We start from the raw sequence: 26,232 nt of genomic DNA, 5'->3' as shown, positions 1-26,232 counted from the left end.
GGTCCTCGCAGGATAGACCCACGACCCGCTTCTTAAAAGAATAAGCTCTGAAATGGTGAACTGTCAAAGGGAGATCTTTTATAAAACTTTGCATGTGACTTTTTTGCTCATTGTAAAACAAAATGACAAACCTCCAAAGCCTCCCAACAGAACAAATAAAAAACCAAAAACCCTGAAAAATAACAAAAACTAAGGAAACAATATTTGACATCTGCAAACCAGGAGGCAGTCTCATTTTACTATTTGGTATATTCTAATTAATTTTTTGTTTATTTTGTATATATGAAATCTAACTATATTCCGTTTCACATGACACTTTTTCTCCCTTAATATTGCAGTGTGAGCTTTTTCTCAAGCTTCTAAAAACAGTAATTCATTATACTGACAAATATTTCTTTTATTGTTAGACATCAAGGTACTTTTAAGACACAAACACATGAGATAACTAAATTAAATAAATAAAATAAAAACTCTATCACATCTCCATTCCTTCAGGTTAGATTTTTAGAATTGAAAGTCTGCTGTCAGTGACTTCTTCAGAGTACTGAAAAGCAATAACATCATTGTGGAGACTAAGGTGTGTCTGATGCAGGCCATAGTCTTTTCAGTTACTTGCTATGTGTCAGAAAGCTGGACAATGACTAGGGATGATAGAAAGAGAATTGATGCCTTTGAGCTGTGTTCCTGGAGAAGATTACTGAATATACCAAGGACTTCCAAGAGAACAAACAGGTTTTCCCTGGAGAGGGTGAAACCAGGATGCTCCTTAAAGGCAAGAATTCGGAGACTTTGACACTCGTTGGGTATGCTGCAAGGAGGGACTAGCCCTTGGAAAGGGATATCATGCTTGGAAGGGTGGAGGGACAGGACAGGAGAGGAAGATCCTTGATGAGATGGATTGATTCAGTGACAGAGGTAATGAGGGTAGATGTGTCAGAGACAATAAGGTCGGCACAATTTCAGGTTTCAGGGCTTTTGTACAAAGGGTCATTATCAGTCACAAGCGACTGGACAGCACTTACCAACAACAATACGCATGTGTAAGCCTGAAGGTTTTACCAGTTTTCATATATTTCAATATATGAGATGGTCCCTTTAGCTGAGGTTTTGGGTTTTATTAAGGACACCGTGCTAATCTGCACAATATCTGCTTTTGTACAATTTACAAAATTGTTATTGTTGTAGGATTTTTTATTCTACATTTATTGGCCATTTAGAACTCATCTGTGAACTGCTTAATCATGTTCTTTGCTCACATAGCTAGTGGATTTTTTTAATTGTTTTCTTGCAAGAAATCTATATAATGCTTGAGTTATCAGCAAATAGTTCATCTGCTGTTTGATAATTTGTTGTTGTTAGAAGTTGTTGAGTATGACTCATAGTGACCTTTCAAACAACACATCTCTCTCCCATCCTGTGCCATCCTTTTAATCTCTGACACACTTGAGCCCATCGCTGCAATCGCTGTGTCAATCCATCTCCTTGAGGGTCTTCCTCCCTCTTCCTGACCCTCCACTTTTCCAAGTATGATGTTCCTCTCCAAGAAACAGCCTCTGCTAGCAATGTACCCAAAGAAGAGAATATGAAGCTTTTTTTGTAAGTTATCAAGGCTGATTCCTTTACTCAGTTGTTCTATTCCAGACACTAGGTACGGCATTTAAGACACAAAAGTGCAGCCAGAATTCTCCTTCGCCAAAGAGAGGACACAGCTTCGTAATAATTATGAATACATTCTTATTAACACGTTGCCGCACACTTTTTAAATTGACGACCGTGCTTAGAAACACATTTGTTGTCATTTGTGGCAACGTGTTAAAAAAATAGATATGTTTGTTGGCAGGCTAGTGGCCTCAACATTTTATAAGACCTTTCGGTGTTATCAGTGTTGTCATGCAGTGCTAATCACTCGGCTGTCCATCTCCAATGGTTCAATTCCACCAACTGCTTCTTGGCAGGAAGACGGGCAGTCTCTTCACATGATAATTTACAGCCTCAGAAAGCCCTATGAATGTTGTGAGGCAGTGAGTTTGAGCCTCTCCAAGTTGCCAGTGTTACATACTGACGAGCTGGAACCAATTCCTGGCTGATCCTCTAATGGATTTCAGAGGCTCTAACTCACAAGGGAAGAAACTGCCCATCTTTCTCCTGTGGAGCAGCTGGTGGATTTGAACTGTCTGCCTTTGGCTTGGCAGTACAACTCTTCACCTGTTAGACCACCGGAGCTCTGCTTTGTGAGTACCAGGACTGATTCTTCCAACCTGTCACTCTATTCCAGACACTGTGTGTGGCGTTTGGACAAAGATGGCCAGGTCATTGTCCCCGCCCTGCAGGAGCTCAGACACACACAGTCGATTTCACAGAGAGCAGCACCAGAAATATGAAACCCAGAGTCAGGCTGTATTAGGTGGTGAGACAAGCTGTACTAGAGAAGAGACATCTCAATGGAGACTGGGACAATGAGCTGGGTGGAAAACGACATGGGGAGGCAGTGTCTGAGATATTAAGATTTTTTTTTTCGCATTTTGCTCCCCTACTAGTTTATTTACAAAACTAAAAACCAAATTAGAACAAATTCTTTCCATTTCCCTCGCCACTCCCCTCAAATTGTACAACTCCATGATTAATCCTTCTCCCCCCCTGCACATCCACATCCCTCTGCTTCCACCCTCTCCCACCCCTCCTGGATCCTTATACTCATTCTACAATAGTGAGTTTATACAATATTTATCCTTGAGGGACTGAGTTTGTTCATTCAGCATAATTCTCTCCAGTCCCTGCTAAGTTAGGTAATAATTTACAAAGTTATTGCTCCTGCGTGCTGCGTAGTATTCCACTGTGTAAATGTATCATAATTTCTCAATTCATTCATTTGTGGTTGGACATCTGGACTGTTTCCATGTTCTTGTGATGGTGAATAATGCTGCTATGAACATTGGTGTACAAATCTCCGTTTGTGCCTCAGTTCTCATATTCTCAGGGTGTATTCCAGGCAGTGGAATAGCTGGGTCATATGGAATTTCTATGTTCAGCTTTTTGAGGAAACATCAAACTGCCTTCCAGATTGGTTGCACCATTTTACAATCCCACCATCAATTCATGAGTTCCTTTCTCGCCACATCCTCTCCAACACCTATAACTGTTAAACTTTGCCACTGTCACTGAAGTGAGATGGTACCCCATTGTGGTTTTATAAAAAAGCATTCTGTGACTTTTTTAAAAAGTTCTTTCAGAAATGATATCCTTTGGAAAGGGCAATTTGTTGATACTTCCATTTTTCCTTGAGAGTTACACAATGCCGGGCGGAAGTAATTTAGTGAGACGTGAAGGTAAAAGGCCGCCTCTACTGCCATCAACCGCTGAAAGCTGACGCGGACCCACTGTGGGCTGTCTCTACAGCAACGTCTTCAGTTCTCTAAACACAACTCTCCATCTCTGTTACCCAAATACCGTGTTGCTGTTGCTGTTTGGTGCTGGAGGGTCAACCTCAAGTTAAAAGGACCTCTGGTGACAGAGCAGAATTGCTCCTTCGGGTTTTCTAAGCCACCATCTTTAGGGAAACTGATTGCCTGGCCTTTTTTCTGCACAGACACTGAGTGGGGTTCAAACTGCCAAACTTTGGGTTAGCATCCGAGCTTTAAACCATACCGTGAGGACTCTTTAAGGATATGATTTTAGTGCAGTGAGATATTAAAGTAAAATGAAATTGTAGGCTTGAATTTTTGTTGAGTTCAAAGTGTCCTGTACGTACCAGACATTCTGTCCTGTGTTAGGTGTCAGCTGTTTCATATGTAAATATGAAAATGATATGGTCCCTTCCCAAGAGACAACTGAAGTCTGGTTATAAAAATGGCAGCCTATAGCAGCCACTAAACCAAATGATCTCTTTTTATTAAAAAAAAAAAGAAAGAAATCTTACTTTGCCAAAATATTTGATTGAGGCATTTGGTTTAAAATGTTTAAAATGCTGGGTGGCTGAGAGACATTCCCTCTGACTCTAGAAAAACTTCCATGGAAAACATTATATGTAAAAGTAACTGGGGCAATGGGATTGGTGTGTCAGAGTCAGTGAGACTGGCTCAGGGCAGGCAGGATTCAGAGCTGCTGTACACAGAGTTGCAGATGACTCGATAGCAGATAACGACAACAAAAAATAAGTAAGTCTTTATAACTTATTAATATAAAATAACTAAATATTGTTGTTGTGGTCGTTATATGCTGTCAAGTTGTCTGCGACTCCTAGTGATCTTATGAACAACAGCTTTAAACCCTGCTCTACCCCGGCCAATCTTATTTTCTCCAACACACCTACTCCCATTACCTCAGTCACTGAATCAATCCATCTCATCGAAGGTCTTCCTCTCTTGCGCTGTCCCTCCACCCTCCCAAGCATGATCTCCCTCTTTGCAACATGTATGTCAGACGAAGCTTCAGCATCCTTGCCTCCAAGGAGCAGCCTAGTTTAACCCTCTCTAGGATGAATCTGTCTGTTCTCCCAGCAGTCCATGGTATATTCAATACTCTTCTCCAGCACCATAGCTCAAAGGCTTAAAATAACTAAAAAACTAAAACTGACTTTAGTGGAATTTTTTTGTGTGTGCATAACTCCACTGAAATTGACATGGATCCACTGTGGAAATAAACTCTCGTTTGGAGAATGATTAAAATAATCAATGGTGGTTGGTGTTTGGTCCTATTAAGTCAGTTCTGACTTAAAGTGACCCTATTACAACAACAAATTACCATGTGGTCCTTCACATTCCATCTATGCTCTGAGCTCATGCTTGTAGCTAATCTATCTACCACCTCAGAGTTGACTCAAACTTCCAAGACTCTGGCCAATCTCCAAGTGCTACCTGCTAGGCGCTGCCGGGGGACTCCATCAAAATAAAAGGCCTAGCTATGATATAGGATAAGGGCCATTCAAACCAGGCCGAGAATATATCTAACATCGGAGGCTCTGAGTGGCTGGCCAGGAAGGAGGCCGGCAAAGCAGCCTATGAGAGCAGGCCTGCCAGGGCTGAACCGGCACAAAGGAGGGGCAGGACGTTAACCAGACTCGCTGGGTGAGCATGCGTCTCTGGGACTTCTGACTGACAGGCTCTTTCTGAGTGAAGCTAATTGGATCCCAGGGACATGAAATCCCAGATCTGCCTACTCTGCGTTAGCACAGCTTTCCTCACTGGAGCTACCAGGGTGGGTGCTCATTTTAACGGGTTGCTATTTTTGCTGCTAGAGACAGAGAGATGCATTTAATTTCTAAACAGCCATGCAGAAAAATAGATGTGTTACAACAGCTTCTCTCCATCATCATTATTATTATTGGAAAACAAGAGCATTTTGAGAAAATCACCATATTGTTCACATCTTCCTCTTCCGTATGCAGTAATATGGTCTGTAAGCAAAGGAGTTTGAAAGAAGTTATCTTAGAGAAGATCAATTTCAGAAGAATTCTATGGATGGTTAACTTACCTTGTCTACACAATTAACTGAATCTACCCAAATTAACTGAACCAAGGAGGAACGGGGCATCAGGATTGAAGGCAGACTCATCAGCAATCTATATTATGCAGTTGACACAACCCTGCTTGCTGAAACTGTGGAGGATCTGAAGTGCTTGTTGCAGAAGGTCAAGGACTATAGTCTTCAGTACAGATTGAAGATTAACATCAAGAAGGCAAAGATTTTCACCACTGGGCTAATTGGCAGCATCATGATAGATGGAGAAGAAATTGAGGTTGTTAATAATTATAGCTTGCTCAGCTCCACAGTCAACACTCTTAGCACCAGCAGTCAGGAAATCAAAAGACAAATAGCATTGGTAAAATCTGCTGTCAGGGACCTCTCAAGAGTACTGAAAAGCAATGATGTCAGTCTAGAGACTAAGGTGCACCTAATTTTTTTCACAATTACTTTTTATGCTTCAGAGAGCTGGACAACGACTAAGGATGACAGAAGAAGAATAGATGCCTTCAAGTTGTGGTGCTGGAGAAGACTCTTGAACATACCATGAACCATCAAGAAAACAAAAAGGTCTGTCTTGGAGAGGGTGAAACCAAGTTTCTCCTTGGAGGCTAGGATTTTGAACCTTTGTTTCACAATACTTTGAACATGTGGCCAGGAGAGAATGGTCTTTGCAGAAGAACATCATTCTTGGAAGGGTGGAGGGACAGTGTAGGAGAGGAAGACCCCAGATGAGATGGATTGATACAGTGTCTGGGGTAACAGGAGCTGGTGTGTTGAAATTTTTAGTGAGACTGGCTCAGGACAGGGCAGGGTTCAGAGCTGCTGTACGTCAGGTCACTACGGTTCACAGGTGACTCGACGGCACATAACATCTACCACCACCATCCAGATCTACACATGTAAAAACTTTGAAGCATCTACAGAGATTTCTTTAAATGTTAACTTCTCCTTCAGACATTTGCCATTAGGTAGATAATGCTCTTCAGTTTGCACAGAACTTCACTTGAATCAAACAAAAAGTCACAACAGAAAGTCAAGATTACAAAGTAATTTCTTGGCCTAAATATTTGGGCCAGATTTTTAATTAACTGGCTGACTGCCAAATTCACTTTGCTTTATGCTTTTAAGACATAGCCAATGAGAACAAACAAACCATAAGCAGACTGGCCGGATGGGACAGAGAATTATGATTTTTTTTCTTAAATGAAACACTTAGCCATTGGGTTTTGATTGGATGTTTCTGGCTTACTTCAAATCTCTTTATACTCTGGATGTACTTGTTTGATCAAATTTTAATTTGCTTTAAGAGGCCATATGAATCAAAGTTAAATATCAAAGTGCCTGGAATCTTTTTTAAGCAGTTTTATAAATAAATGAACAAAACAAATCTTTTAATTGAAACTCAGTGGATCACATAGGTCTTTGGGGGTACATCCAGTGGTGAGACCTGCTTGGGGGTCTGGCGGCCTAAATTATGTCTTGTGTAGGTGCATGTGAAGGGGGTGGAGCAAGAGGTCACAGTAACTGCTGTCACCCAGACATGGGCCACCCAGGAAGGGATCTATAAGAAGCAAGTGATATGAGTTCAAGGTCAAGTAGGGGCATTCTTTGGGCTTAAACAGTTGTCATGGTGTAAAGGATTTTAAAAGGTAATAATATTACCAGGTGAGGATCAGGAATAAAGAAATGCAGATGAAGTCTCTAGGTGGTATACATGGTTTAGGTGTGAGGCTGCCTTCTGAAAGGTTGGAGGTTTGAGTCCATTCAGAAGCACTGAGGAAGAAAGGCCTGGCAATCTATTCTTAAAACAAAAAACAAAGCCCCAAACCAGTCACTGAAAACCATCCAGTCCAGCTCCAGTTCCTCTTTTAAAAAAACTGCCATCGAGGCAGCTTCAATTCATGTCGATCTCATATCTGTCCACCGGTAGACAGCTCCTAGGCGGAGACATGAACAGTCTCTTCCTCTGAGATTTTCATCCTCAGAAGCCCAATGGTAGGTTGGCTGGAAGGTGATTCCAACTTGATGGCAATGAGTTGAGTAGAAAAGGTACATCAAAGAGCCCTGGGAGAGTGGATTAAGAGTTGGGCTGCATTATGTTTTATAAGATCAATTACGGTTGGACCTTGCCCATCACTACCCAGTCTTTTCAGGGCCCTGCTGAATCCTTCCCATTTCCTTCAAAATGCACGGAGATGATTGTACAAAACAGAATAGGAACCAAGAAGAGTGTGAACTACAATGCATACGACCTTTGTGAGCAAACCAATATAAAAGAAATAAATAGAGTGGTGTTAAACAAGAAGGGGGAAAAAAAGAGTTGGGCTGCTAAGTGAAAGGTTGGCAGTTCGAATCCATCAGCAGCTCCATGGGAGAATGATAATACAGCTTCTTCTTATAAAGAGTTACAGCCTTGGAAATCTCACGGGACCGTTCTGCTCTTCCATGAGGATCACTGTGAGTCAGAATCATCTTCACAGCATTGAGAATATCTGCAGAGACGACAGCCTCCCTGAAAAATCTCGATACCCTGATCATGAGGCCCTCACATCACATGCTCTGGTACCAGTGTTCCCGTCCTGCCTTTCCACACTGACTCAGGGCCACATGACATACGGAGGGCAGAGATGATGTCAACAAAAGCCTGTAAAACATTGACGCGCCGAGGCTTTCCCTCTGGGAGGCTGTGATTACCAAGCTGTGACGAAGCTGAAAGGAACAAGCAGGTGGAGAGAGAGGCCTAGTGACCCGTGAGCTCAGAGCAGCTGCCTGGGTGAGCTCAGCAGAAGGGCTTCGCTAACACAGCAGCAAGAGACATTACAGCGTTCCTGTTTAAAGTCCCTACGTTCGGGAGGTGGTTTTATTATGCAGCAAAGAGAGACTAAAGCTGCTTCTGCCACAGGAAGTAAATCAAATCCTGAAGGTTTGAGACGCAATCTCATCTGGAGCTGCAGAGTCTGCCTGACACTTTAAATACTGGTCACAGAGACACTGCAGGGTTGGCCTTCAGAGCAAAACAACAAGAATAATTCCACTGCCTGGCAAACTCATGTGCACCAGCTTGGACGCAGGGCTGGGAAGGGTTTGTTTTTTTTTTTAATGGATGATTTTTCCCGAAGTGGATCACCAGGGCCTTTCTTCAGCGGTGCCTCTGGAAGGGCTAGAACCTCTGACCTTTCTGTTAGCACCTGATACAGTAACCATTTGCTCCACCCAGGGACTCTATCTCACATGGGCTGAGATGGGGTTTCTTCATACCCTGCTCCCCTCCCTCTAACTCCTTCACTCCCAATCAATGCAAATAATTATTACCACTTGACTCCCTCCTGGCCAGTCCCTGAAAGTAGAAAATACCCTAGCCACCTGCCACCAGGTCTGCATTCTTTGGGCAAAGTGCAGTATCTAAGTGGCTGTCACATTTTGCTAGCTAATAACCATCAAATGGCAACTACCTCGGGCTCTTATGTCATTAGAATAACACACGCGAAGGGATAAAAGCTGCTTTGTAACTGGCTATGTAAGAATAATAGTTCGCTCTCTTTGTTGGCAGCTAGAGGGGACAGATTGGAAGCAGGAGTGGAATCCACTTCTGAAATAGCTTGCCTCTGGAAACCCTATGAACTTGGAGAAATGAAGAAAGTTCATAGGGTCGCTATGAGTCACCTACAACTTGACAGCATTTAACAACAACAACAATGAGAGAGCTCTGTGGACCTGGTGGATAGAAAGTGATGTTACCAAGCCAAAGATGGGTGATTTTAATCTGTGGCCCTCAGGCCTGGTTTTAATTGTTTTTGGTCAAACATTCTTCTAGGTGGTATAGCACTGGTCTGTCTATTTGCTGTACAGAGGTAACTCATGGTGGTTGTGATGCTGAACACTGTGACCCTGATGTGTCAAATGCGATGATGGTTACTCATGGTGGACAGTGTTTGGTGGGGCTCCCAATTAAAACAAGCTTGGAAGCAGGAGTGGCATCCACTTCTGAAATAGCTTGCCTCTGGAAACCCTATGAACTTGGAGAAATGAAGAAAGTTCATAGGGTCACTATGAGTTGCCTATGTATGACTTGACAGCATGTAACAACAACAAGAGGGAAAAGGCTTAAAGTCCAAATTGCTCCTTGATCTATGGCAACTGAAATTCTATGCAAGTAATCCGACAAATAGAGGGCACAAAGGGCAGAGTTCAAAGGCACAAGAAGCACTGCTAATTAGAGACCAATCTCTGCTTGAAGCAGGGACCCGGAGCGAGGCCGGCAGTCTCCTGCTCACATGTCTCTCGCTGGCTCATCCTGCTGTGTCCCAAGCTTCCTCACGCCGCTTAGCAACACCGCTCTGTAGTGAACGTGAGGAGGGCTGGGAAAATGCTTCATCCAGAGCCTGGTGCGAGTGGCAGTGCCATTCCAGACAGGCTAGTGTCTTCGCCCTTGAAAGGGGCCAATTTTGTTTAGTATGGTTTTGTTTTCTGTATGGACTGACTGCTTCATAAAGCTTTCCACGTGAAGAGGGGAAGGAAAGCATTGTGAGCAAAAGCACTCAACATTTTAAAGCTACGTACAGGTAATTGTAGCCTTCTTTCCCACTCTCGCTTATCAGCAAGGGAGGGTCTGTCTTTTATGATGAACACAACAAAGAAGAACAGCCTGGCCCCTCCGCGCTCACCCTTTCTATCCTCTCAGCAGAGGCCAGGTGCTATTTCAGTCAGTCCTCAAAAGGGCTGTATTTATCGTGAGAAATCCGAGCGAGGTTTGATGAACTCTAGCAGCCAACGGCATCTGTTGCCACAGATCTGCTCAGAATCTGGAAGGGCACTGTTTACTTTCCGGCTTCTCCTGAGACCGTCACACTAACTGGGCAGCTGGTGTTACTTCCTGACTGCAGGAATGGGCATTCTTGATAGAACATTCTGGAAGGTGAGCTCAGGGCCACAGGGGGAGCAGAACTGTGCTTCAATAACTGTTCACAACGCCAAAGAGGTGATTGCCGCATAAAAGCCGGTTCTATAATTTACCAAGCGAGAGGAGCTATCTAGTTTGTTGCCAATGCATCTCCTTGGCAATTACTGTCTAAGGTTTCAATGGTTCCCAGCACACATTTCTTGACCTGATGCTAAAAATCACCTCCAGCCAGGCCATTAAGTTTTTGCTGACTCCACGAAGCAGAGTCCCTGAAGCAATTATAATCAGAACTATATTTGCTATTCCAGGCTAAACACTGAAAATGGTCAGTTAAAGTACACTTTATTTGGTTTCTGGTTGCTTATCCCATCCATCCATCCATCCATCCATCCATCCATCCATCCATCCATCCATCCATCCATCCATCCATAGTCCCCACCATATAATGAATTATGTGAAAGGCTATGTAAGAGATAAATGGCTTGTGTCCTTGTCCACCAAAGTCCAGCTGGCAAGTCACCATGCCTCTGAAGTGACAACAAAAGGTTTGGGGTTTTTTTTAGTGTAAGTAACGAGAAGGCTGGTATGGGATGAATTCTTTCCCTTAAGCATCTCCCTTTCCTTACCTTGCTCTGATGGGTTGAGATCCCAGTCTGGGTCCCAGCGCACTACCATTCCCAGGAGAATTCTTTCTGGCTAATGCTGGGGATATAGAAGTTGTTCTTTGAGGCACCTGGAAAAAGAATTAGGGCTTAGATTTTCTGAAAAATAACTCCCCAGGACGACTACCTGAACAAGCCTACTCCTTGCTCCAAGATTCACGAGGAGGGACAGAAATTATCTCAAATAGAGAAGAAAGAATCCATTCCTCAATCAAATACTTAGCTCCCTAATCAAAAAGCAAGGTCCACAGCTTCAAGGCAATGAAGTACCTTCAACAAACAATTAGAGGGGCCACTCAGTTTCAAAGACAGACAAAATAGGACAGAAATAATTAGCTTCAATGATTTGATTCACGGGGCTAAAAATAGTTGATCTCTACTGAATCTGGTGGTGAAAACCAGCAATCTCTTTGGGGACCATTAGCTCAGCCCATCCTTAAGAAGCTGCAATAGATGTGAGTCATCCCCATACAACTAACGGGCAATTTTAGTTCACAAATGGTAAACATAAGGAAATGATGAAACCTGGGCAGAAATCAAGATACTGGACGATAGAGAATGTGGTCCACGGGTGGCACACCAAGGAAGGGAGAGAAACTATCACAGTAGATGCCAAGTGTTTCTACTTCGTAATTAATCTGAAATGACTAACTAAAAAATAAATCCAAACAAAATACTAAAAGACCAATTCACCACTGTAACACAAAACAGGTTTAATATTGAAAATAGTGGATGAATTTAAAGCAAGACTGTGGAAGTACTGCTAAGGTTGTGATGAGATATAGGAAAATTCATTCATCTGTCAAGGGCCCAAGGTAGAATTCAAGTATATAAATATTACTGATGAAATTAGATATAGGTGGACCAAGTTAACGTGTTCTAAAAGAAATCTAATTACAAATCCTAGTCCAAAAAATTACTTGAAGTGTAAAGCATTAACCTTTATATCTTTTTCTAAAATTGATTTTTATTATAATTCATTTAAAACAGATGAGGCAGTGAAATGAATTAGAAAGACCAAATCAGTGCTACAACTGCTCAACTAAATGTCACCACTACTATTTTTCTTTTTCTTCTGAAAAACTTAATTGTACAAAATAAAAAAGTCTACAGAGTTAATAAAAAGCTGTCATCTTTCAAATTATCTATCCTTTCCTCCAAGCTGCATAAATTGTGTTTTCAGAGAGTGTCTGCCTCTTCTGCTCACCTTACTTTACAAAGTGAAGCTTGATTTCCATTTAATCTTTTCTGGTGGCATCTCTGGTTCCAGAAAGAGAGTGGGGGGAATACCAACAAAAATGCCACTAAAGCTGTATTCATTTTTAAAATAGTAAAAAGCTCGTTGTAATATTCTTTTGGGTGAGAAAATCAGAATCTTTGAAAACCACCAAAAGTAAACGATAATATTTTCTGGAATGGGTGAGAATTTTCATTTGTTGTAACCCTTATGTTGAATTTAAGAGGAAGAATTTCTGAACTATGAGAAATATAGTACAAAAAGCTATCTGTTATTTTTTTCAAAAAATCAAATTATCAATGGAATCCAGACATTCTGGATCCACTGAAACCAAGTGAATCCCTAAGAGTTCCCTAAAGTCCTAGTTAAAGTTTATCTAAATAATTAAAGTACACTGTATTTAAAGAATTATCTATATGAGGTCCAACTGTCATGAGTAACTCGAAAGGTTAGATGAGAACTCAGGAGGCAGTGAATATAAAGCGATGATGGTAGGACTATAGGAAAAAGACTGGTGAGAATGTTGGCACAACTGAAGAATGTAAATACTGCCACTAAATTTAACATGTACAATTGCTAAAAGCTTAAAGAGTTATGTTGTTTATTGTTGTTAAGTGCCATCAAGTCATAGATGACTCACAGCGACCCTATGGACGAAAGACCTGAACACTTTTATAACTTTTGTCATTTCTCCACATTCATAGCGCTTCCGGAGGCAAGCCATTTTGGAAGTGGAATACACTACACTCCTGCTTCCAATAAAGAATTACAGAAATGAAAAAAAAAAAAATAAACTTATCTAGTATTTCCCAAATGGTCTTTCTTGCTTGTAGTCCTGAAATTACTAATGATTTGGAATTGACAAAACCAAAACAAAATAACCAAACCTAGATCTGTTCCATGTAGACGGATGGTTGATCATTTCACACTAGAGTTTTAGCTTCAATAATGAATTACTATTGGAATTATATTATGGCCTGGCAAAAAAATACTCTTTTCTCAAATGTGGCCAACTAAAATATCCTAAGAACATTATGGTCTTTCAATATTTGTAATAGAATTTCAAGTTGTATTTATTAAAAAAAGAGATAAAAATGAAATTTCCTTAATATCTGAAAGTTTTTCATTTGTCTAAACATACTAAGTAGGCAATCAACACATACATTATTATATTTATTAATATATCTTATTATATTTACTAATAGATCTTAATATAGTTCTTAATATGAATAGTAAAATAATGGTTTAGAAGTGTGGCTATGAGAGTTCGAATTCAAAGACTTTTTCCTTACACTTTATGGACCATGCTAAACAATCCATGAACCTAAATTTCAAAGAAATTTTCTCAATTTTCGAGGAGGCTGATCATGAATTCTCAAAGTCTGGGCTGTGGGATGGGGTGAAATCAGAAGCGAGGGGAGGCAGGGAGGGTCTTTTGACACAATCACATTCTTCATAACGACAGAAGCCATGGGGCAGTGGTCAACGTGCGGAGATGATCAATCACCCAGCAGAGTTACCTTTGGTGGAATGTCTTCTTCCTGTCGTAACCAAGAGCTTCGGTCAAACTTTTCGATGCGAGTGGGGAGAGGCGGGTTTTCCGAGGTGGGGTCCGAGTTCTGGCGTGGCATCTCGACGCGGTGCGAGGTCACGTTCAGAGCCTCCTGGAACCCAGACAGGCCCTTTGTGGGCTGCTCGTGCACCGACTGGGATGCGGTCAAGGCCGGTCCCTGGGATTTCACAGCCACCAGATGTGGAATCTAAACCCACAACAGAGCAGAGCTTTCAGAAGGGAAATCAATCTGCCGATACCTCCATCAGCTGAAGGGCACACGGAGTTCAAGGCCACGAGAACTGGACTGTGTGATGTTCACCGCAGCTATTTATAGCATGCTTTAAAAACAGTTTACAAAAGTCCAATTTAGAGCTGTATGCAGAGCGGAACCAGGGTCCCCGGCACACAGCTGAATGATTTACTTGGGATTGTTAAGCCGTTAGGGAAATAAGTATGACAACAACAACAACAACAACAACTGCATTTACTAGACATTTATTGCTTGCAACATAATCTATTTTACAGACTTTTAATAAGAAAAACTAAACTGCCTCCTTTACAACTTTTAACCTTGGCTATATATAGAGTCCGGCTGGCTGCTCCGTCAACATGACTTACACTTAACAAACTAATTCCACCAGGAGGTGGACATATTCTTTTCCACGTGAGTAATATAAGGAAGACTGAGCTCTGGTGATGTAATTCATAGTAATTTTCACTTCTTAACACAAAGGCTGTGTTGCCTCCAGCACAAACCTATCGGCAGCTACACGGGGACAGATGGGTAGTCTCCTCTGGTTGAGATTTGCAGCCTCTGAAATCCAATGGAAGGTCATTCTGAGTCAGATCCTACTTGACAGCGGTAAGTGTGAGAATTTGTTTCCTTAATATATAGATCCTACAGCTAACGTATCCTGGAGCCCGAGCTTGAGGCCAGGTTTCGTACTTGCAGAGATCATATGCTTGACTGCTTTCTGGCCAACCAGGTAGCTGCTTTTCTTGTTCTTTCTGTCTCATTACCTATGGTACACTTCACTGCGGCACCAGTATGTCTATTTTAAGTTTTGAATGTTCCCCAATTTGACGTGTGTTGATAATGTTCATGCAAAGGAGACATGTTGAGGTTTTGGTGGAAATGTATCTTTTAAAATAAAAATTATTTAAAATCTAGTGTGCGGTCCTTTCATGATAACTCTGTTGCTTTGTTTTAAGGGTTCGTTCTGCTTGTTTCGGACACTTGCTGGTACGAAGCTCCCTGGGAATAGGAGCCATCTCTGCTTTGCTCTTATGGTGTGTCTGGGTCTCGTACAGGCCTAGCATATGGGATATATTTACTAAACACCGACTGGACAGAAACTGGAGATGCTTCCTAAACTAAATTGTTAATTTATGAACATTCATTCGGTGCCTGCTTTGCTCAACTGACCTGTTAGAGCTTCTTCTAATCTGAAAGTGTTAAGACAATGCCAACCGTAGTGCAGAGAAAACACTTAGCATTTGACTTAGCTGAACATTCGTGTCAATCTAAACTAATATTGTGTATTCACTTAATGTTAAATGTCATGAAATATGTTAAGATCTTCGAGATCGTGGTATCCCCCGTTGCCAAGTAAAGTACTGCCTGTCAATTTTAAATGCAAAACCACATTGCAGCTGTGTTGGAACTGACACACAGCTGACCCTCCAGCGGGTTTCTGGGCTTGTAAATCACACAGAGAATCCTCTTCCTCAAAACTGCTGGAACACTTGAACCGGAGAGAGGTGGACCCTTTGGGGCAGAATGGTACCCTGTAAACTACACCAGTTTTGGCGGTAAAAGGACACTTATTTCTACTTTGCAGACACTCCTTTGGGAGTTTCTCCAAAGAAGCCAGAGAGGTCTTGGTCTCCTAAGAGGCCAAATGACCGAGAAGTGACTTTCTGTTTGACTTTGAGTGTGAGGCTTTGCTCCCTACTCAGTTCTTCGACTTTGGTTCAAAGCAATAACTCAGTTTAGTAGCTGAGTACTTAAAGCAGTGTGATACCAAGACTCCTTTAACAAACCGTAGGACCCTCTGCATCACTATGTCTTCTATCTTAAGGGCTAGGATGTGACTGGTCTTACTCTGAACCCATGTTCCAAGTTTCCATGCACTTCATTCTACATCCTTTTGTAACTGTCTCTTAGAACAAAGAGGAGTCTGGACTGTACCTGGGGATCCACTGGTCTGAGCATGGGGGGCGTCCGAGCAGGCTGAACCCCACTAATGCTGAAGGACTCCGACCTCGGGGGCAGGTTGGGGTCAGATATCCTGTTGGCAACTTTGTGAGGCATTGCAGGTGAACTCTGCCGGTTAAGCCGCGACCGCTCTTCGACCTAGAATCAACACAGAGAGAGCGAGCGGGGCATCAGTCCACTTCCCGGCGAGGGCTCCCTGCAGTCCCCTGCACAGCCACTCTTCTGTCCCTCTGCTAATTCATTCTTAGAGGCCAAAGCTCTCCATTCCTGCTCTGCATCTAGACTTTTAAAAGCACTCGTCTGTCAGAGCAAACGCTAGCAACACACAACGCCTGATGCCTGGGCAGTCACCCTTCTGCGGCCCGTTTCCTTTAGCTGTTTCAGGTAGCCCTGGATTTGGAAGCAGCTGGCCTTTGTCTTCCCTTGATTAGGATATTAACTTGCTGATGGGTCCCAAAGCCAAGGGGTCGGTGAGGGAGACTGTGCGTCAGAGACAATCTGGGAAACTGAGAGGTATTAAGACTGTTAGAAGAAAATACAGAATTGCTTTGGGTTGGAGTGCTCCCTGACTCAGGGAGGAAGGACGGGAAGGACAAGCGGGGTGGGGGCTGAGGAGAGGAAGAGGTCTGGCATAACTAACCCCCCACGGCCTCACAAGCCCCCCTGACAGTCAGGGAGGCGTTCCGTGCAGCTTCTTAATGAGCAGGAACTGTCTTAAATAGACTCCCTGTATCATTTTCTTTTTGTCTCTCTGGGACTCTTTCTCTTCAGTTGTCTCTCCTCACTCCTGAAAATACACTGCTCCTCCTCATCCTGTTCCTGGCAGTGACGGACCCCACTGCCTCCATTCCCCACCCCCTTCCTTCCTCCCTGCTCATTCACGGGGGTGTTCATTCTCTCTCCTCTTCTCTTCCGTCCCAGCCCTCTCTCCTCTCAGGCCAACCCATCTTGTGATCCTCCTTCTCCCAGAGCCTTCCCAGCCCAAACCACACAACCGATGTGAAAAGCCAGGAAGGTTCAGAGGGAAAAGTGACCGGAGGATGCCAGCATCACCCTCGGTCATGATCACAACAGGCAGACTGCACGGAGGACCATTTTAAAGGGACATTTAGACAAATAATACGTATAGATCGGGACATGATAAGATCTTCAACACCTTCAAGAGTCCTGGGATTTTCTCCCAGCTCCATCGTGTCCTGTCTGGTTACTTTTTTTAAAAGGTCAATTTGACTGTTTACTTTCCAGATCCAGGACAATGGAACTATTCTCTGTACCCTGTGACCCTTTAATGTGAGCTTCAATTCTCTAGGGTTGACTCATCATCTATGTGTTTTGACAGCCTACACGCAGGTACTCGACATTCAAGTCTCTCTACCTGTCTACGTAATCTGAGCAGCAGCGGAAATGATCTTTTCACTATCTGATCTGAAAGAAAAGTTCACTTGTTCTGATCTCTTTACTGCAAGCTGAATCTTTCTGGAGGCTGACTCAGGTTCATAGATGGAGTCAGTTTGCTTCTTAAATTGTCACACTGACCTAAAACATTTTAACACAGAGATACAAGAAAGGAAAACAGCCCTCCCACCTCCCTTGAGGAGTACTTTGGACATCTTGTTCCCCACCATGGCTGTGCAGGAGACATACAATTAACTGTCACATTGTTGATTTTGGTTTTGAAATTCCATGTCCCAGAAGCTTACCACACACCAAGTAAGATTATATGCAAAAAGCCAGGAATACAAACCAGGAAATGTATACTTTGCATTTTGTGTGGCTGCACACAAAGTATGACTGATACCAGCAAGAATTTTCCAACTATATAGCATGGCGTAGAAGAACAAAGCCAGCTTGGAGATAGGACCACAAAGAGGAGGAAACCCCACAAAGGCAGCAGTCGATACACCAACACCAAGGCATGCAATATATTGATCTTTCACATACCAGACCTTCTGGGAAGAAGCCACCTATCTGTTTGTTGTTACTAAATGCCCGTGAGTCAACAATGACTCACAGCAGTTCTATGAACAGAGGACCAGAACCCTACCTTATCCTGTGCCATCCTCACTGTCTCAGCCATACTTGAGCCCACTGGTATGGTCACTGTGTCATCGACACTATTTCTAGGCCACCAGATTTGGCCAAACATTAGCCATTAGATTAGATAAATCATACCTCTCACTGTCAAAGCTTCTGTTACTCAAGTCCAGTCACATTTTTAGATAAATACCCAAATACCCAAACACTAGCCACTTGTTATTTGAATTTCAGAAGCTCAGTCTATTTTGACTTTGAGGAATATTGGAGGTTTTTACTTTGAATTGTAATGTACACTCTGACAGTTTCAACTTTTTCATGAGCCATGGGATATATAATATCTACCATGATTTTCAGTTTCTTGGGTTTCTTGGTAAGTTGTTTTCCCAGTTGTAGTTCATGCTACCACCTGGATACTCTATATAACTTCATGATCTGCAGAAATGGGCCTTTCCAACCCTCGTGCCATTACAGTCTAGTTGGAATAGATGTGTCTAACAGGATTGTATCAAAATTCTGATTACTTCAGCGTAATTTTACTTCCTTAATTTCAGCATCCCATCCATTAATGAAAACACATGGGTTTTGAACGGAAAATTCAAAGCAGAAAATAACTTGGTGATGCAAGGATGCACACTGAAAACAAGACAGGGAAGTCTGACCTAAAAGACTGGAGCTTAAACAGTTTGTCCAAAGTACCATGTGAACTAGCGCTTCCATGTCTCTGAGATCAGAGGAACTAGATGGTACCCAGCGACCACTGTTTACTCTCTAAGGGGTTACAGAAGAAATTCCTGGGAAGACTGGGAGAAAAATGTGGAGCAAAACTCAAAATCATAAAAAATGTTCAGGTTCAATGGTCCGACAGGGACTGGTGGAACTCTCAAGACTATGGCCCTATCACCCTTGAAGCCTGAACATGAACTCAGTCTTGTAACTCCTCTTTGAGCCAAGCAATAGACAGGCCTATAAGGCAAACAATAATCTGAGGGACAAAACAACTCTTTCGAACCAACCATGTGAGAGTCAAAGGCTGAATCCAGCTGTAAAGCCCAGGAATACAGCTTCAAAGGCATGGATGAATAGAAGGCTGAATGGGAATGATCATCACAAGGAAGTGAAGGGAGGACTTTTAGAAGGTAGGGACTGGCGTGTGTCATGAAGCAAAAGGTCTATGAGTGGAAGACCATGTGCTCTGTAAGCTTTCAGCTAAGTTACAGGAAAAGATTGTTGTCATCGATTTTTGCTGGGTTTTAATGGCTCTGTCTTGAACAAGAGGTAATATATATGAGATGAAGAATTCTTTTGCAAACGGCCAGAGTCAAGGTGTAGCAGAGGAAGCATCCTCAGCTCTGGCTCTCAGGTCACACAGGGAGCACGAAACGCAGAACTGAAGAGGACATAAAGCGGGAAACAGACTTCCATGGGCACTTCATGGGCTCCAGAGTCACGTTAGGGAAGTGTTTCTACTCTAGAGATGATAATATTTACTAAAACTTAAACTATTTACTAAAACTTCTTGTGCCTTTTATTTTTTAGTTTAAATGCTAAGTCCTACTATGAATGTGTTTCAGGTGTGTCATTCTAAAATATACACAATAAATCATTAAAGAAGTAACAGAAAACTACACTATATGTTCATAAGGTTGCTGTGAATCGTCTATGACTTGATGACCCTTAACAGCATAGAGAGGGTTCTGTTAGCCTAGTGGACAGAAAGTGATGCTACCAAGCCAAAGGTAGGTGGTTTTTTTAAAAAAATATTTTTTATTTTATTTGTTTTCGCCCCCTCTTTGTCAAATCAGATCTGACCGGAACAGGAGATTTTTCCTCCTTCTCCAGTGGAGCATCTGGTGGATTCGAACCGCGTGCCTTCAGGATTGCAGCTCAGCTTCTTGCCATTAGGCCATGAGTGCTCCAAGGTAGGTGATTTTAATCTGCAGCCCTCAGGCCTGGTTTTAATTGCTTTTGGTCAAACACTCTTCTAAGTGGGATAGCACTGGTCTGTCCATTTGCTGTACAGAGGTAACTCGTGGTTGCTGTGTTGCTAAACACTGTGACATTGATGTACCAAGTATAATAATGGTCACATATGGTGGACAGTGTTTAGTGAAGCTCTCTGATTAAAGCAAGCTTGGAAGTAGAAGTGGCATCCACTTCCGAAATAGCTTGCCTCTGGAAACCCTATGAACTTGGAGAAACTGTGAAAGTCATACATGTGTTCGGGTCTTTCGTTCATAGGGTCGCTGTAAGTTATCTATGACTTGATGGCCCTTAACAACAACAACATACCATATGTTACAGAGTAGAACTGACCGATGGGCCATCACTGTAGTCGTTATAGAAGCTGATAACCAGGTTTTTCTATCATAGTGCCACTGGGAAGGTCTGAGCCACCAACCTTTAGATAAGTAATCACATGCAAACGGCAGCACCCAGGGAACTAAACTATTACTCTACTTTCCAAAGTGTTTCAGAATAGTCCAGTGTGCTGAAATTTCTTTAGCTGGGGCTTTATCCAGAGACTGAAAATGTCCAAGAAGGGTGCAACAATGAGGAATCTGAATAAACACACATTAGACTCTGGAAGCAGGAGTGGCATCCACTTCCTAAACAACTTGTCTCCGGAAACTCTCTGAACTTTGATAAATGTCGATGGTTGTAGAGGGGCTTCAGGCCTTTCATTCATAGGGTCGCTGTGAGTCGTGCTCGACTCGCCGTCAATCAACAACAATAACAACAATATTATCCTAACATCGTTCAGAAAATCAGTGCTGAGGGCTTTTACACTAAAGAAGCATCTTCAACACTGAGTCAAAGATTTCAAATCAAACAGTAGAAGAGATGCTTCTCCAAATAACAGACTCCCAGATGAACAGAAGGAAGGACTGGACAGCACACCTAGGAGTGGATCCTTCAGATTATTTTCATAATGAGCAAGAAACTGTCCCTTGAATCACCAGAACTTTTCTTAACTGAATAGGAGATGAATATGTGAAGGGGGAGAAAAAGATTTCTCCCCCCCTTAGATCTAATTCAGATATGCTTCCATCTGCCTTATAGAATACCCAGGGAAATCTATCAACTAAGCCTCTACTCCAACCTCCTGCTACTAAGAAGCTGTAAAACACCAGAACCACCAGCACATGGTGTGCCAGGCACGTCAGACAGAGTCAAAGTGCCAGACCACAACAGGAAATGTTATCTGCTTCAAAGGGTCTCATAGATGGAGGAGAAGTGGAGATTATCCATGGACATTGATAACAGGAAGGAAGGGAGAATCATTTCATCATGAAAACATTTTTTTCCCCTTTATAAGGACCATTTTAAAAATTGAAACGAAAATAACTTTGGAGAGGTTTGGATCATTGCTTTTGAAATACCACAGTACTTCTGATGATAGCATTAGAGGCAAAAATAAGAACATGGTTTCAGAGAGAAAATTCTGCTCCATCCAGAGCTGTGTTATCTACTAGCCAAACAAATAAAAAAGACTAAAAAGTAAACTGGGTGATTATAAGACTTCAGAAAAATCTTCTAAATAGATAAAAAATACACTTCAGACTCAACCTCATCAGGTCCACGGAATTTCTGTGGCTACCACTGCTGGTGGATTTGTGCCACATAGCCTTGGAGTGGGGAGGTTGTTGCAGGGAAAATCTATACTAACTAAAATTTTTAAAAGTAATTTTATTGTTTCATTCACACAATCATTTATATACATTGTAGGTCAGAAAATAAATCATTATTTATCTACTTTATTAATGAAAATTATTAATTTTTTTAAGGAACGGAAAGCCTTTTGCAGGTTATAAAAGCTCATTTTGTTATAATTAATTGTGCCATATGGAAGGCGCTCTGGTGGCCTAGTGGTAAGAAGCTGCACTGCTAACCTGAAGACGTGGTTCTAATCCAGTAGCCGCTCCAAGAGAGAAAGTCGGGAACCCTCCTCCCATGTGATTTACGGCTGTGAAAACCTCGAGGAGGATCAGTTATGGGTCGGCTGCGATGTGGGAGTTCATAACCACAACAACAACGTCATATGGGTGCATGTTACTACTATTTTATATGATGCAGGGTGAGTGAGGTCGAAGAAGGTCTTACTGAAGAGCTAATGCCTGTTGAATTTGAACACAGTCATAGAGGAATTGCTTTGTTCTTTTTAATTACAGAAAACAGTCAGGGTTTTGTGCTTATTAGCAACTCTGGAGAAAGAGTGAAAAGTCAATAAGTAACTTTTAAGTGCTCATTAGATACTTTGACCTGTGCTCACCGGGTTGCACAAAAAAGCTGAATCACAATGTCTTCTGGAAAAACCACCTGGGCAGACAGTTCTGAGCAAGGCTAAGGATGCCCCTTCTTAGGGGTGCCCTCAGGACAGCGGACACTGTCATTACCTAGGAATGTCTGAAATGCAATCTCGTCTCAAGATTAAAGCCTTTTAATTACTCTCTCAAGATCTGCCCCCAGCTACTGATTCCCAGATGAACAGAGCCTATCAGCTAAAAATATGAAGCAAAGCCTTACAAGCTGGGATGGGAAGGGAAAGGGCAGGACTGTTACTGAGGAGAGGGAGGTAGAGATGATGGGAGTTGCCTCTGAATTAGCCACGTGAGAGCCATACTGGAAACAACAGACAAAACTCTGACTCCTTGAGGGCTTGGATGGCCCTGAAAACAAACGTAAAAATGTTGATTAATATAGAGGTAGTCCCTGACTGATGAGAGGCTGCTCGTCTAACAGCCCCGTGGCAAACTGGTCTGACTTAAAGTGAGTAAACCTTCTTAGCTCTCATTGTTTTCATCTTTCTTTGTTAGAAATCTAATATTTGAGTATCTGTGAATGATCTCAGCATCAGCAAATTATGAGCTGTAATACCATATGTGTACACAGTAGTAATAATAAAGTATACTCAAAAAGGAAACAAAAACCCAACCAAGAAACAAACCTGTTGGCAAAGTCATTTGTGGTAACTTGAATACCTCATTATACCAGGGACTATCTCCATTTCCATCTGCATTTGTACAGTGCCAGCATTTTAAATGGAACAATCACACACTTTCTCTCTCTCTGACCACCTTTTCCCTTAGAAGTGACCGGTAGATTGAAGCTGTCAGAGAGGTGGGGCCTGTGAATTAGCAGCACCCATGGAATGTGCATGTTGCCCGTAATTCTTCCAAGTGTGAGACACGCATGCAGATGAAAAAGTAGAGCTTCTATATGTTAGGAGAAATGTCCTGCAAGATCTGGGCGGTTCATGGTAAAGAACTGCACTGCCAGTGTAAAGGTCCATGGTTCGAATCTACCTGCTGCCCTGGGCAAGCTTCTCTCATGCTATTTACTGCCTCTGAGAGCCTGTTCTGGGTGTAGTTCCATCTCAATGGCATACAAAGACTTTAACTCTAACATTCTTCTTACTGCTTCATTCTGCCTCTTCTTAGAAAGATAAGCAGAAACTGTCATGCCAGAGACACACAGATCAAGTCCATCCACTGTTTTATGAGAGAAAGATGGGTAATCTCCTCTCACACACTTAACTTCCTCTGAAAACTCGCTGGAGGGTCAGCTATGAGTCGGTTCCCACTTGACAACACATAACTACTACCAATAAGAAAAACAGGAGCAGGCCAATAAACACTGTTATAGTGCCTGGAGAACGTCATGCATAAAGTAAATAATGCAAAGAGATAACATACATCAGTATATAGATCAGAAACGGTTGTATATACAAGGACTTCAGTGGAATGGTGGAAGATAAAAGGGGCATGCCGGCCCTCACCTGGCCATGATTTTTCAAATAAAATTGAGGCCAGATGACTGACATGTATAACTAAGTGTCAGGGGAAAAATTTAAAGTACAATTTCATGCAACATGCGGATAGAAGGGCATCCTGCCTCTGCTGCAGGGCTAGAGGAGGAGGGAGCTGTCGCCAAACTCAGAAAAATCTACCTCATGTCATGTCATGTCATGTCATGTCATGTCATGCCATTGCCATCGAGTAGGAACCATCTCTCAGCTGACCCTCCACCTGGTTTCTGAGGCTGTAGGCTGCACGGGAGGAGACTGGTCATCTTTTTCCCTTGGAGCCTCTGGTGGATTTGAAATGCCACAGAGATGTGGCCTTTGGGTAAGCAGTGCTAGTCCCATGGAGGGAGGAAGAGAGTGAGACAGAGAGAAAGGAAGGAAGGAGGGAGGGAGGGAGGGAAGGGTAGGAAGGAAGGAGACAAAGGGAAAGAGGGAAAGAGGAAGGAAGGAAGGGAGGAAGGATGGAAGGAAGGAAGAAAGGAAGGAAGGAAGGAAGGAAAGAAGGGAAGAGGAAGGAAGGGAAGAAAGAAGGAAGGAAGGAAGGGAGGGAGGGAGGGAGAGAGGGAGGAAGAAAGGAAGGAAGGAAAAGAACATCTATCCAAAAGTAACAGTGAGAAAAGGGAGCTCTAAATTCCGGTGAAGTTTTTGTGTTTAGCAGATCAGAGTTCTCTTTTCACTGAACACATCTGACTCCATCCCTATCCAGACATATTTGTTGTTATCGTTATGTGCTACTGAGTTGGAAGTGACTTCTGGTTTACCCTCTGGTGGGTTTTCAGAGGCTGTACCTCACACAGAAGGAGACTGCCCATTTTTCTCGCACAGAGTCATCGGGAGATTTGAACTGCATGCCTTTGGGTTGACAGCACAACTCCTTATCACTAGGCCAGTAGACAGAGCTAAGTATGAGCAACGCCTTTAGTGAATCCTGACGGTACTTGAAAGGAATGACGATATCCCTCTCCAGTTAACATACAGATGTTAACGTTCTTCTTTGGCTGAATTCTGCACATCAAATCCAATGTGATTTTCAGGACAGATAGCATTTTCAGTAAGAGGAAGCAGGGAAGGGCTCATTAAAACTTGGAAATGATTAAGTATTTTCATTTGCTATTACTGCAGCCAACAAATTAATGAGAAAGGTAATGAGAAATGAGGTGATTACTTCTGTTTTGCAAAATGAAGAAACAAAAGTACCAAGCATGAAGTAGTGTAACAACATTACACTACTGCTGAAAAATGGTCTATTTGAATCAAGGAAAGAGAAGTAGCTGGGAAATTACTGAAAGAGAAAGGAAATCAGGCTGGGGAAAAGGCACAGACTTGAACTGGAAAGAAATGAAGGAAAGGATTACAGAAAAGCTTGGAATGGGTAGCAGGTAGAAGGTGGCCTCTTCAATGGCACTTGAGGTTAAAAATGAAAAAGAAAAAGAAGGTCCAAACTGTGTATCAAAGGAGAAAGTGGTGTGAGCATAACTATCTACCACCCTGGTGAGGATATTTCCTAGTTATATTTCAGCAAAGGATGCTGTTGTTGTTAAGTGCCATCGAGTCATAGGCGACTCATAGCGACCCTATGATCAAAATATCTGGACACTAGTCTAACTTTCATCCTTTCTCCAGGTTCATAGCATTTCCAGAGGCAGGCTATTTCAGAAGTGGATGCTACTCCTGCTGCTAAGCTTCTTTTAATTGAGAAGCCCCACCAAACACTGTCCATTCTCTTTCCAAGAGAGTTTAAACCAGGTCATTTCATCAGCTGATAAACCAGAAACTGGGTTCCTATCCAAAGTCTCAAAACATAGATTACAGTTTTTACTGCTCTGAACTCCCACCTACCTCCTTGGTACAAGAAATCTATAAGCAATGCTTTAGAAGAAAAGGTCACATACTGTTCATGAGAAACATTGAAATCTCAAGAAGTTAGAATCCTCATACTCATTTTTATTCCCGTTTTTACCAGCCTCCAAAACCAGGTGTTTTGAAATGACGACTCAAACCAAAACAGACAATGATTTGGTCCTGTTTGTACAGCAGTTGTTCCAATCCTTAATTTAGTACTGTCACTCATTTTACCATCTTCATGCCTTGTCTCTGTCCTAAAATACGGACACCCACACCAAGGTCTGAGAACAGCTTCATGAACAGACTGATGGTTAGTTGGAAGGTAGATCATGTTAACCACACCCAGAAGAACAGGACTAAATAGGAAATCCCTGAAGAATGTTCTCACACCTGTCTAGAAGTGCACGAAGCCCAAAGAAAAAGCACCAGCTGCCAGGAAACCAGGGGTTTGGGAAAGTGTCACCCACCCAAGACGGCTCAAACTTATGGTGGCCGGGGAACCTCACATCGGG

The 26,232-nt window shown here is 42.4% G+C and overlaps 1 protein-coding gene across 2 annotated transcripts in view; it reads right to left on the bottom strand.

Moving 5' to 3' along the window:
* Positions 1 to 26,232, bottom strand: part of TNIK (TRAF2 and NCK interacting kinase) — a 533,511-nt gene that overhangs the window by 67,184 nt on the left and 440,095 nt on the right. For both annotated transcript variants that reach the window (XM_006890356.1, XM_006890357.1), the window contains exons 15-16: positions 13,783 to 14,022; positions 10,990 to 11,096 (exon numbers count right to left, since the gene is read on the bottom strand). In XM_006890356.1, the coding sequence (XP_006890418.1) occupies positions 10,990 to 11,096; positions 13,783 to 14,022 (347 nt within the window). The remainder of the gene's footprint in view (positions 1 to 10,989; positions 11,097 to 13,782; positions 14,023 to 26,232) is intronic.

Source organism: Elephantulus edwardii, unplaced genomic scaffold (assembly GCF_000299155.1).
Source record: "Elephantulus edwardii isolate Elephantulus edwardi_28Jun2011 unplaced genomic scaffold, EleEdw1.0 scaffold00088, whole genome shotgun sequence".
Classification (NCBI taxonomy): Eukaryota; Metazoa; Chordata; class Mammalia; order Macroscelidea; family Macroscelididae; genus Elephantulus; species Elephantulus edwardii.
Note: the sequence above shows the minus strand (reverse complement) of the source record. Positions and strands in the feature narration are given on the sequence as shown.